A 14049-nucleotide genomic window follows, 5' to 3' on the forward strand; every position below is an offset into this window, starting at 1 on the left:
AAATTCAGACAAAGAATTTCCAAAATTAACTAACTCCTCTGAAGTTAGTACATCTCCTTATTTCAAGCCATTGAGGCCTCATCTACAGAAACCCAAAAGTTTTAGCCAACCAAGCTGTAGTACATCAAGCACTGAGTATAGTGCAAATAAAAAAAGAAAAGTATCATCTCCAACTTCCGAAGATCCTACACCATATCTCATCCTTTTCAGATTTGGACCGTCTCAACCTTTACCTCCCTTAAACAAGGAAAGTTTTTCTAATACAGACGATGATAAAAATAAGTTAGTAGATTCCTTAATACTTCTTTTCTCAAGTTTTATTCAAAATATTAATTGTTTAGAAGAGGCAAAATCACTTGACATGAATTTGTTAGCAAAAGGTATTAATATTGTTCTAGATAATATTTTAAAAAATAACTCATCTAATGACAAACAAATCTAAACTCAAAATAATACAATGGAATGCTCGATCAGCTGTTGCTAACAAAAACAGCCTTATTAACTTTTTAATAACCGAAGATATTGACATAGCTTTAATAAGTGAAACTTGGTTTAAACGGGATGTTGTATATATTTATAGAGGTTATAATGTGATACGCGAAGGTCGCGATGACGGCTATTCTGGAGTTGCTATTTTAATTAAAACTGGTATTCCTTTTGAGCGCATAACAATTAAAAAAATTATAAAAAATAAAAAATGAATAACCATTTTCAATTTCGTTGCAAAACGAAAATACAGCCGAACCATATTCTAGTCCAATCAGAGAGTGCTGCAAGCACCTCTACCGGTTTCGAAACTTATTAGTCTCTCATCAGGAGGCACATATGCTGCTCTCCCTGATCCAACCAAAACAAACCCCAGCGTGCAGTCCCGAATTGCAACGAACGAAATGGCATAGATGCCCTAGCGGCAACTGCTAGCAAAAAGACTAAGTTTTCACTCTAATGGCATACAGAATATCCCACCAGAATGAAAACAATGGGAATTATATTCAAGACTTGCTTGCTTGTGGTATTAAAATCAACTATAAACAAAGTTATTTAAGTTTACTCTCTGTATATAGGTGCCCAAAAACTAAAACCAAAACCGAAGATTGGGATAAGTTATTTTCTCAACTAAAACACCCTTGTATCATTGGAGGAGATATGAATGCACATAATTCTTTGTGGGGCTCATATAAAAATGATAATATAGGCCATCAAATTGTGGAGACAATTCAGAATTTAGATTATGTATTAATGAATAATGGACAACCAACTTGCCAAACGGGTCCAGGAAACTCAGATTCCATGATTGATGTCACGTTTTGCTCACCATGCCTTTTTCATAAAACTTCGTGGTCTGTAGATCTTGATACCTTGGGATCAAATCATTTCGTTATAAAGGTTGTGATCGATGTCTTGGGAACTAATGCTAATACCACTTATCCCAGTAGTAAGTGGAACATTAAAAAAGCAAATTGGTCATTACACTCTCAGCTTGTTGATACCTTATTAAACGAAAAACCTCACACATCCTTACATACCCAAGAAAAATATAATTTCCTTATTGACTGTACAAAACAATTCTTCTCCTGAAAATTTTTGTAAATGAAAAAAAGTAAAAGCTCGTGTCAAAAAATTCCTGAAATTAAAGGCCAAAAAAAGTTGGGTTGAATGGTGTTCAAAATTAAATAAACAAACTCCATCTAGTCTTATTTGGAATCAAGCAAGAAAAATGAATAGGAAAAAAGTTAATTTTTCATTACCTCTAAGTAATTCATGGGTAGACGATTTTTTCGATAAAATAGCTCCATCTTACGTGTATAACCAGTTAGATGTTATTAATTCTAAAACGCTTCCATCTGATCAGAATCATTTTCTCCTTACACCTTTTTCGAGAGCTGAAATTAGAATTTGCCCTTGATAATCGCGTTAGTACCTCACCAGGGTACGACGCAATCAAATATCCTATGAAACAACATTTACCAGATAACGCAAAACAATTACTTTTAAATATATTTGACCAGATAATTATTGAAGGCAACAGCATAATATATTTTAAGCGTATTATATTCGTTCCTATTTCCAAACCGGGGAAAGACCCTAAATTAGCTGAAGCTTACCGACCGATATCATTATTATTATGTATATTGAAGACTCTCGAACGGATGATTAAGATTAGGCTGGATTGGTGGCTAAGGGATCAAAATCCTTTACCCGCTAGCCAACATGGTTTTAAAGGTTATGGAACTTTAGATTCCTTAACAACTCTTGTTGTAGACATTCAGAACAGTTTTTCCAGGAACAGTTATGTGCCCGCTTTATTTTTAGATATCGAAGGTGCTTATGACTCTGTCTCTCTTTCAATTCTCCAAGAAAAAATGATTACATTTTTTAATATTCCATCACAGTTTACTTCTAACATTGTAAACCTGTATACAAATAGAATAATTTATTTAAAACATATTCATACTCTTATAGGCCCTAGACTTAATAATAAAGGATTACCTCAGGGCTCCGTTTTGAGCCCTATTTTATTTAAAATTTACACAGCAGATCTACGCAATATCACTATTAACAATATTGCATTATTTAATATTGTACAATATGCTGACGATTTCTGTTTGTACGCAGAACACAAGAAATATCAGCAATCCATTGAAAACTTGAATAGTGTCTATCGTCTCCATAAAAAATGGTTTATTGAAAATGGCTTTGAATTATCATGCAGTAAATCACAAGTTTGTTTATTTACCAGACATAACTTTCCTAATATTAGCACAATCACCTTAGGTGGGCATAAATTTTCTTTTAAAAATAAAATTAAATATCTTGGAATGATACTCGACCAAAAATTGACCTGGAAGTTACATATTGACGACATGTTGAACAGGGAATAAACTTTCTTAAATCAATTAATAGAACTTGGTGGGGATCGGATGTTGAAGTAAGTTTATTATTTTATAAAGCTTACATACGATCTATTTTCGATTACGGCAGTGTTTTGTATGGATCAGCAAGTAATGCACTACTAAACAAAATCAATGTTTTACAGAATTCAGCCTTACGAATATGTCTAGGACCTATGAGATCCACTCCAGTACAAGCTTTATATTTGGAAGCCTTGGAACCTCCTTTAAATCTAAGACGAAGTTTTTTGTCCAAAAAATATTTAATGAAACTATACTTACTTAACCCTCTTCTGTACCAAAAAAAGTGAATCAATTTGCCATGATCTAACCAATAAATAATGGCAAAAAAAATATCTCCCTTACTGTGTGAAGCTTATAATCAAAATATAGTACTCTTAAAAAATATAGATAAACCGAACGACTTATTCAAAAACTACGCGTACTCTTCTTTCTTTTCTCCTACAGATATTATTGTACCAAATTATAGTGAAAACATATATTTAAATAAAAATATTCTTTTATCCATAACGAACAATTACAATGAGTCAATAGCTCTATATACAGATGCGTCTAAATCTGCAGATGAAACTGGATGCGCCTTTTTTATACCATCGGGACATATAGAAAAGAAATTCAAACTGAAACCGGAGACTTCGATTTATACAGCAGTTGCAATATATGAAGCTTTACTATATGTAGCTGAATTTGATTTCGCCCATATTATAATTTTGTCTGACTCCTTAGCAGTATTGAAATCTCTTGGTAAATATGGACCCCCAAACATCCAAGACTGCCCATACATTTATAAAATTAAACATATTAAACAAAATCTTTTAACCAAAGGAATCAATGTACATTTTATCTGGATTATCTGGATTAAAGCACACGCAGGATTTGAACATAATGAGTATGTCGACTTATTAGCCAAAGAAAGCGTTTCATCCGATACCAGTATTCTACATAAAATAACACTGACTGATAGTATAATTTCTTTCAAGTCAACACTGCATCGGGAGTGGAGCTACCAGTGGAAGGAATACTCTTTTGTGAATCAAAATAGATACTCGTTAATTCAGCCCGATATTCCCAAATTTCCTTGGTACAAGTCTTGTAGAGCTTCTAGAAAGTACATAACTTCTATTATTAGAGTACGATTCGGACACGCATGTTATCCAAAGCATTTATTTAAAATATAGGTTTTGAATAATGATAAATGTGAGCATTGTGAAGAGGAACGTGATTTAGATCATATTTTTGGTTGTTCTAAAAATACAATTTACTCATCTAAATTAATAAATGATTTATTAAAATGTAAAGTAGCAACTCCTTGGAATATACCATATTTATTATCACGTGGTTCTGTAGATGTATACAACTCTTTAATTAACTTTTTAAAAGACAGCCAATTATCATTATAATTCCCTTAAACATTTTTAATTAATACCTTTGGTAGTTAGTTGTTTTAGTTGTTAAGCTTAGTGTTACTTAATACCTTTTAGTTGTTATCTTGGTTTTAAACCTGTTTTGTATAACTTGTATTCCTTATGTGTCTGGCAGTATGACGGTAAGTCTAAGCCAAAAAAAAAAAGCCAAGCCTGAATTATGGCTGGTCATCTTTGTATTAAGCTCTAAACAACTTATTTAGAAGTAAAAAAGAAAAAAATATATCTAGAAGGGCTAAGATAAGAATATTAAGACACTGATAAGACCTATTACAGCATTATATGCCGGTGAAACATGGACGATGAACAAATCCGAACAGGTCATGCTGACAGGGTATCAAAGGAAAGTGTTTAAGAAGGTATTCGAATAAAATCAATGGAATGGATTGTAGATAAAAAGACCTAATGCAGAACTAGAGAAAATTAACAGCAACAAGAAAAGATCTCAAGTAGTCCTAACACAACTCAGACTGGACCAGGTAGGCACACCTATTCTTCAAGAGTGAAGCTCCAAAGTATTCAATTTGTGATATAGCAGAGGGCAGAGAGTATAGATCATTTTCTAATTGACTGTCATGCACACACCATCGCAAGACGTTTGTATGGCATCTCGAATAACTTGCAAATGGTTCTTGGAAATATCTTGTATAAATATATGTTGTATTAAACTTAACTATGTAAGTACTATTTTTTTATTTGTATACATATACCGTAATCGTTATGTCCCTAATATCCTTCCTAAGGATGCCTGTTTTTTATATGTCTAAAAAAATCCTAAAAAGTTAATGGCTTCCCTTGCCTAATAGAATTAAAACTTAATAGGTATTTATGATATAAGTGTTAAAAGTACAATTTTAAGGCACGCATGGTTTGCAGAACGAGTTAAGCGAATTCTGCTATTCACATGAGTGCCGTAAAAAATTACTTTTAACACGTATACCATACAATATTTTTTCTATGGACGTGTTAAAAATGCAATAATACAGTTTCAATTAAATTTTAAAAAACCTTTAATACACTGAAAGGAGATAGTTTTGAATTGCATCGTATATTACGGACCTTAGCAACCATTGTTGACTTAATTGTTTACGGAAGTTTTGCAGCACACGTAAGACGTCTGTTTGTTTTTTAAAATGCGGTTATGGAGTTTTCGTTAAAATGAAAGGAAATATCATAGAAGAAGAAACATTTTAAGATACAGAGCTAACGGCCAGTCGAGCTATCCTGGATTTGTTGCCGAGGAAATCCAGAATGCAATATGATATGGCCTTAACTTCGACTGGAAATTCAGTTATTTCTACTCACTCCGCCTTAACCATGGAAAATGGCAAAACTGCAGTGCAAGAAATTCATTTTTCAAATTGCGTAAATTGTATTATTAATATTAATTTTAATAAATGAAATAAAAACATTTTGACGTTTGCTTTCAAAATTTGATATTTCACGTTATCTGCAGTGCCTTAAAATTTTAAAATACCCAATGCTTTAAAGTGGCATTTTTAAGCCTGCTATGGAATACTAAAAATTGCATTTTTAACGGGTTTTTAGAAAAACATGTTTAAGTAAGTACAGAAATTCCTTTTTTAGACCAGTAAGGACCTGTTTTTAGGTGGATGTGAGAGGTGGCATTCAGATTTTTGCGGATAAAGTTAGGTGATAACTTCTTTAATAATAATTGATTTATGCTCCTTCTCAAATATGCCCGGAACATTAATAAAAAAAAATAAAATATTTAAAAATTTCAAAAAATTTCGTTTTTTTCCAATTTTTTTGCTTATAACTTAAAAATTATTCATTTTAGAACAAAGTCCTATAGGAATAAAACAAAGATAATTAAATTTTCTATCAGACGCGATTGGTTAAAAATGTCCTAATTTATCACCCTTGCTTCAAAAGAGCAATAAATATAAAATAAGGGGGCAAAACAAGCCTGCCCTTATTCAATGATTTTCCATCACTTAGGTTGTTACACTTGGAACCTTCCTAATCCGCTTAGAAAATTTTTGTAATGTGCTAAACCGTACACCAAATTTCATTAAAATTGACTTACTAGATTTTGTATAATAATCTTGCAATCTAAACTTTTTTAAAAAATTAAAAATTTTTAAAATCTTGCACAACAAAAACTAGAACATACAAAGATTTGTCAATTTTTTTACGTATAAAGATGTACTCCACCTATCTAATACCCTTTGTAATACCAGCAGTGTTTTAAATTTATAAACAATTTTTTGTCTTATAAACAAATTAGTGCTGTGGCCAGGAAGGGGTGCTATGGGCTCCTTTATTTAGGTGGACTTACCCAAATTTTTTTATATATTTTGACCCGTAGAACACGAATTTTTTGGATAACAGTTGATCCGGATTTCGATAAGATTGTTATAAACAAAGAACTTGAGGAATTACATAAAATCGATTTTTCGCAAAATATAACATTTTTTTGCATTTTTTGGGTAATTCTAAGCAAAAAATGTTCTTACAAGTTTTTTCGTAGGATGCATAGTTTTCGAGATAAACGCGGTGGAACTTTCAAAAAATCGAGAAATTGCAATTTTTGAACGCGAATAATGTTTGATTAAAAAATAAAATAGCAATTCTGCTGACAGCATTTGAAAGTTTAAGTCAAATTATACCGGTTTTAATTATTTGCATTGCAAATAATTAATTTTTTTATTATTAAACAAAGCTATTTTTTTATAAGCCAAAAAATTGTTTATAAATTTAAAACATTGCTGAGGCCCCTTAAATAATCCGATTTTAATTATGTAAAGTGTATTAGATAGGTAGATCACCTCTTTATATGTAAAAAAAATTAGCCAACTTCTAAATGGTCTACTTTTTGTTCAGATTTAAAAGATTTTAAAAAATTTGAACTTTTTTAAAAACATTTAGATTGCAAATTTATGCAAAATTTATTAGGTCGATTTTAATGAAATTTGGTACACGATTTAAGTATGTTACAAAAAATTTCCTAAGTGAATTACTAAGGTTCTAAGTGCCACCAAAGTGGTTAAAAAATATTGAATAACAACAGACTTATTTTGCCCCATTTTTTTTGTATTTATTGCTATATTGCAGAAAAGGTAATACCTTGAGACATTTTTTACCAATTCTATGTCATACAAAATTTAATTATCTTTATTTTATTTCTTTACTACTTTGTTCCAAAACGAATCGATTTAAAGTTATAAGCAAAGAAATCAGAAAAAAATCGATGTTTTTCAAAAATTTTAAATATTTTAATTTTTTTATTAATGTTTCAGGCATATTTGAGAAGGAGCATAAGTTAATTATTATTACTGAAGGTGTCACCTAGCTTTATCTGCAAAAATCCGAATGCCATCTCTCACATCCAAAAATAGACGTTTCTTCGCAGATCCTTACTGATCTCTTTACAATATCAGTAATTTTTAATCAAATTAATTTAAAAAATTTTACGGCACCATATGGTGCATAAAAATAGAACTGTAGTAAACCTTTAATCCTATTTCAGAAAATTGTTTACTTTTATACTTAAATCGTAATCATTTTCCTGTAATATTTTATCGCGTTAAATAAAATCCACGTATAAAAAATTCACCTGTAAATATTTGATAAATTCATGATAATGTTTGTCCTGTCTTGTAAACGTTCCCGCTACGGGCATTCAAAAATTATAAATCTGTCCCATAAATTCCTTTATTCCTGACCCATACAGGATGAAACTTCCAATGTTTTTTCCGTTCCACTGTCCAGCAAACGAAACAAACTCTCCTTCACCGTCCTGAACGAGACGGACGAGAAGTGTAAACGAAAAACTTCCATGCAACATCTCCGTCGAAATTACACGACAGAGAACGAACACCAACTCCGAGTCGGAGTTACGAAACTCACATATAGGCAGAGTTCTTGCCATAAAGACCAGTGCCAGTACCATTCAGCAATTTTTAAAACAGAGCTACACCAAAGCAAAGCTAAACATTATCTTAAACCAACAGACAGTACAAAGACTAAAAAGAAGCAGATCGGTTTAAGATCGGCAAAGAAATACGACAAGGAGACCAACTGTCATCATTTTTATACAGTATTCTTCGGGAAATTTTCATCAAAAGTCCGAAGTTAAGAGAACAGGACTTGCATATTAACGAAAATACCAATGCTTGGCATTTACTTATGATATAGTAGTACTCATTGCAGAAGTATATTCACTAGGAGACCAAATATTAAATAAGAAATCCAAGTGAGAATAATGGCTGGTTACCTTTGTATTAAGCTCTAAACAACTTATTAAGAAGTAAAATGTAAAAATATATCTATAAGGGCTAAAATAAGAATATTAAGACACTGATAAAACTTATTACAGCATTATACGCCGGTGAAACAAGGACAATGAACAAATCCGAACAGGTCATGCTGACAGGGTATTAAAGAAAAGTGTTTAGAAAGGTATTCGAATAAAAAGCAATGGAATGGATTGTGGATAAAAAGAACTAATGCAGAACTAGAGAAAATTAACAGCAGCAAGCAGAAGATTCCAAGTAGTCCTAACACAGCTCAGACTGGGCCAGGTAGGCAGACCTATTCTCCAACAGTGAAGCTCCAAAGTATGTATTCAATTTGTGATGTAGCAAAGAGTATAGATCATTTTCTAATTGACTGTAAGGCACACACCACTGAAAAATGTTTTTATGGCATCTCGAATAACTTGAAAACGGTTCTTGGAACTATCTTGTATAAATATATGTTGTATAAAACTTAACTATGTAAGTACTGTTTGTCCTATTTGTATACATATACCGTAATCGTTATGTCCCTAATGTTCTTTCTAAGGAAGCCTGTTTTTGTTTTATATGTCTAAAAAAATTCCAAAATAGTTAATGGCTTCCCTTGTCCTAATAGAATTAAAACTTAATAGTTATTTATGATATAAGTAAGTGTTAAAAATACAATTTTAAGGCACGCATGTAAAGGTTTGCACAATGGGCGAAGCGAATTCTGCTATTCACATGAGTGCCTTAAAAATGTACTTTTAGCACGTATACCATACACTATTTTTTCTACGGACGTGTTAAAAATGCAATAATACAGTTTCAATTAAATTTTAAAAAACCTTTAATACACTGAAAGGAGATAGTTTTGAATTGCATCGTATATTACGGAACTTAGCAACCATTGTTGACTTAATTGTTTACGGAGTTTTGCAGCATCCGTCAGACGTCTGTTAGTTTTTTAAAATGCCGTTATGGATTTTTCGTTAAAATGCAAGAAAATATCATAGAAGAAGAACAATTTTATCGCGCAGTCGAGCTGTCCTGGATTTGTTGCCGAGGAAATCCAGAATGCAATATGACATGGCCTTAACTTCGACTGGAAATTCAGTTATTTCTACTCACTCCGCCTTAACCATGGAAAATGGTAAAACTGCAGTGCAAGAAATTCATTTTTCAAATTGCGTAAATTGTATTATTAATATTAATTTTAATAAATGAAATATAAACATTTTGACGTTTGCTTTCAAAATTTGATATTTGACGTTATCTGCAGTGCCTTAAAAATTTTAAAGTACCCAGTGCTTTAAAGTGACATTTTTAAGCCTCCTATGGAATGCTTGAAATTGCATTTTTAACAGGTTTGTAGAAAAACATGTTTAAGTAAGTACAAAAATTCGGTTTTAGACTAGTAAGGACCTGTTTTTAGGTGGATGTGAGAGGTGGCATTCAGATTTTTGCGGATAAAGTTAGGTGATAACTTCGTTAATTATAATTGATTTATGCTCCTCCTCAAATATGCCCGGAACGTTAATAAAAAAAATAAAATTTTTAAACATTTCAAAAAATTTCGTTTTTTAAAATTTTTTTGCTTATGACTTAAAAACTATTCATTTTAGAACAAAGTCCTATAGGAATAAAACAAAGATAATTAAATTTCCTATCAGATGCGATTGGTTAAAAATTTCCCAATTTATCACCCTTGCTTCAAAATAGCAATAAATATAAAATAAGGGGGCAAAACAAGCCTGTATTTATTCAATGATTTTCCATCATTTAGGTTACACTTGGAACCTTCCTAATTCGCTTAGAAAATTTTTGTAATGTGCTAAACCGTACAACAAATTTCATTAAAATTGACTTACTAGGTTTTGCATAATAATCTTGCATTCTAAACTTTTTTTAAAAAATTAGAATTTTTTAAAATCTTGCACAACCAAAACTAGAACATACAAAGATTTGTCAATTTTTTTACATATAAAGAAGTACTCCACCTATCTAATACACTTTACAGAATTGCAATCAGACTATTTAAGCAGCCTCAGCAATGTTTTAAATTTATAAACAAGGCTTATAAACAAATTAGTGCTGTGGCCAGGAGGGGGTGCTACGGGCTCCTTTATTTAGATGGACATACCCAAATTTTTTTTATATATTTTGACCTGTAGAACACGAATTTTTTGGGTAACAGTTGATCCGGATGTCGATAAGATTGTTATAACAAAGAACTTTCATATTTAAAAGACGTGTCGTTCGGTGCGGACGTGTTTATATTCGCTCTCAATTTACGGCGATATTCTCAGTCTTACCGTAAACGATATTGTTTAAATTTTCACTACAGCAGAGTATTGCTTTAAAGTATTAGTTGGTGTAGTTTTTCTGCTTGCATATGGATTTTGAATGTGAGTAATTAATTCATAAATTTGATGGTTATAATTCTATTTCAAGTCAGAAATCAAATACACTAATTACTGTAAAAAGTTCGTCTAGTTTTTACTTAATAAACTATGAATCGTTTCTGGTTAAACGATGCCAATCTGTGTACTTTGTACTCAAGGAGTCACCGGCAAATCACCTGGTCTGAAATGTTGTGGTGGTTGTCAGAAATTCTATCACGCTAAGGGCCAATTTCTCATATCGAGTTCAACTCCAGTTTAACCTGAACGTCTAGTAAACGTTAGTTTAAAGTCAAAATCGTCTTTCTCAATTCACGTTCAACCGATTGCAGTTTAAACTTGAACGATGCTTGAACGGTGGAATTCGGCCGTTCAAAGATTTCAGAACTCAGTTCAGATGATTCCATGGACTACGCATGCGTTGTATTAACACGAAACGCTGTCATATAATAAATACATCCTATTTTATTATATTAAGCCCAACGATAAATGATAACATTATTTTTGTTTCTATAATATTTATTTATAATTATTAAAATGACTATTTGACTATAAATACTTAAATTTAACTTTATTCAAAAACAGCATAAAAATTGTAGTTCAAAATGGCGACAGTTTTTTACCTTTTGCCATCTATTGGCATTTCTCGAAAGCTGTAGAACGAGCGCTGACATGAACCCACAATGAGAAATGCATTTCAAACAAAACCACAGATCACGGGTGAACCTGGTTCAACTGAACCATAGATTAACGCAGGTATGAGAAATCGACCCTTAAGGGTTTCACCCGTGATCTGTGGTTTTGTTTGAAATGCATTTCTCATTGCGCGTTCATGTCAGCGCTCGTTCGACAGCTTTCGAGAAATGCCAATAGATGGCAAAAGGTAAAAAACTGTCGCCATTTTGAACTACCATTTTTATGCTGTTTTTGAATAAAGTTAAATTTAAGTATTTATAGTCAAATAGTCATTTTAATAATTATAAATAAATGTTATAAAAACAAAAATAATGTTATCGTTTATCGTTAGGCTTAATATAATAAAATAGGATATATTTATATTATGACAGCGTTTCGTGTTAATACAACGCATGCGTAGTCCATGGAATCATCTGAACTGAGTTCTGAAATCTTTGAACGGCCGAATTCCACCGTTCAAGCATCGTTCAAGTTTAAACTGCCATCGGTTGAACGTGCGAATTGAGAAAGACGATTTTGACTTTAAACTGACGTTTACTAGAAGTTCAGGTTAAACTGGAGTTGAACTCGATATGAGAAATTGGCCCTAAGTGTGTTGGTTTAACTAAATCAGATGTCTCACGCTTTCAGACACCAGGTTTATCTTGGACGTGTACTAATTGCAGAGGGACAGTTGATAAGAGGCGTTCGGTCATTGTCGCTGATGAAGATTCTGATGACTTTCCTTTAGAAGAAACCTCCTCGTCACAAACGTTGAAAGTTTTGCATAGTATTCAGAAGGATATTGCATCAATGAACATTAAATATGGAGATTTGTTGCAGTCTGTTAATTTTTGCAGCGATTCAATTACAACTTTTGAAAATACTATTTCTACTCTTACTAACAAGATTAAGGAAATTGAAAAGTTGACAAAAGAAAATTTAAATTTAAGGGATGAGGTCAAGTTTTTAAATTCTCGAGTGGATACACTTGAGCAACAGTTAAGAGCCAATGATGTTGAGATATGCGGAGTTCCTTTTAAAGATAACGAGAATGTTTTAAAAATAATTTCCGAAATTGGTTCGGCTATCGATCTCCCTATAACCGAGGGTGATGTTGACTCTTTTTACCGTTCCTCAACTTTTCGTACAGATCTACCTAAGCCTGTTATTGTAAAATTTTCAAAAAAAACTAAAAAGGATGCATTTCTAACTGCCGCAAAAGCAAAACGTCGTCAAAATGGTAGTTTTAGGGGATTGAAAATAGCAAATATATCTGACCAATTATATGTTAATGAACACTTGACCCCTAAAAATAAAAAACTTCTACGAGATACGAAACTAGCTGCGAAATCAAAACAATACAAATATATGTGGACAAGAAATTGCGTCATATTTGTGCGAAAGGATGATAGATCCCGAATTATAAAAATTGCATGCGATGGGGATATCGAGAAGTTGGATTAAACTACATATTTATTTTTTTGACATTGTTTTTTGTATTTTTTTTATGGATATGGCTGGTGTTTCTAATCTGTCTTTTTTGTATCAAAATGTTAGAGGATTAAATTCAAAAGTTAGCATTGTATTTCGCAATATTCTTAATTGTGAACAAAACATAATTTTTTAACGGAAACGTGGCTGAATACATCAATTTTAAGTGAAGAAATTTTTTCTTATTATAAAGTGTATAGACGGGATAGGGAGACAAGTTCTTCTAGCAAACTTACGGGAGGAGGTGTTCTTATAGCTGTGTCCGAGGAACTTACTAGCTATTCCGAGGAGTCTTGGTGTTCTGAAGCAGAAGATGTTTGGGTCACCATCACTCCTCGGAATAAACAAAAAGTACACATAGGTTGTGTTTACATACCTCCCAGAGACATGGCTGCATTAAATTTTTTTTGTAATAAGCTTGTTGATATCTACCTAAATAATATTAATGATATTTTTGTCATTTGTGGAGACTTTAATCTCCCTGAAATTAAATGGTTACTATATGGGAATGACCACTGCAAACCAAGTAATTATAATGATCCTAGATCAAGCTTATTAGTTGACACCATGTCTTTGGTTGATATGGTTCAGTACAACCCAAATGTTAATAAATCAGGAAATACTTTAGACCTTATATTTAACAATAGTCTTTTGATAAAAAATGTATGTTTGTTGTACGAATCCACTAGTTCCCGAGGATAAATATCACAGTACTTTAGAGTTTGATGTAGATATTCCTTTTAATATTTGCACTACGGTTTTAAACCAATCTCGAAGAAATTTTAAACTCTCGAATTTTAATGAAATTTACCGTCTTTTATATGCAGTTGATTGGAAAACTAAATTTAAGTTAAATGATATAAATGAAGCTGTAAATTTGTTTTATAATATTATTGATAAA

At 31.8% G+C, this 14049-nt stretch overlaps 1 protein-coding gene across 1 annotated transcript; it reads left to right on the forward strand.

Annotated features, from left to right (window-relative positions):
- Nucleotides 1-4631: 4631 nt before the first annotated feature.
- On the forward strand, nt 4632-13121 carry LOC126892883 (uncharacterized). The gene is made up of 3 exons (XM_050662707.1): nt 4632-4670; nt 4729-4815; nt 12306-13121. The coding sequence occupies exons 1-3, from the start codon at nt 4632-4634 to the stop codon at nt 13119-13121; spliced, it is 942 nt and encodes a 313-aa protein (XP_050518664.1).
- Nucleotides 13122-14049: the final 928 nt, after the last annotated feature.

This window comes from Diabrotica virgifera, chromosome 1 (assembly GCF_917563875.1).
Source record: "Diabrotica virgifera virgifera chromosome 1, PGI_DIABVI_V3a".
NCBI lineage: Eukaryota > Metazoa > Arthropoda > Insecta > Coleoptera > Chrysomelidae > Diabrotica > Diabrotica virgifera.

Coding starts and splice junctions, on each gene's coding strand:
- LOC126892883 (XM_050662707.1), top strand. CDS start 4,632: ATGGACGATGAACAAATCCGAACAGGTCATGCTGACAGG. Junction 4,671..4,728: donor GAACAGGTCATGCTGACAGG/GTATCAAAGGAA, acceptor AATGGATTGTAG/ATAAAAAGACCTAATGCAGA. Junction 4,816..12,305: donor CACAACTCAGACTGGACCAG/GTAGGCACACCT, acceptor TCACGCTTTCAG/ACACCAGGTTTATCTTGGAC.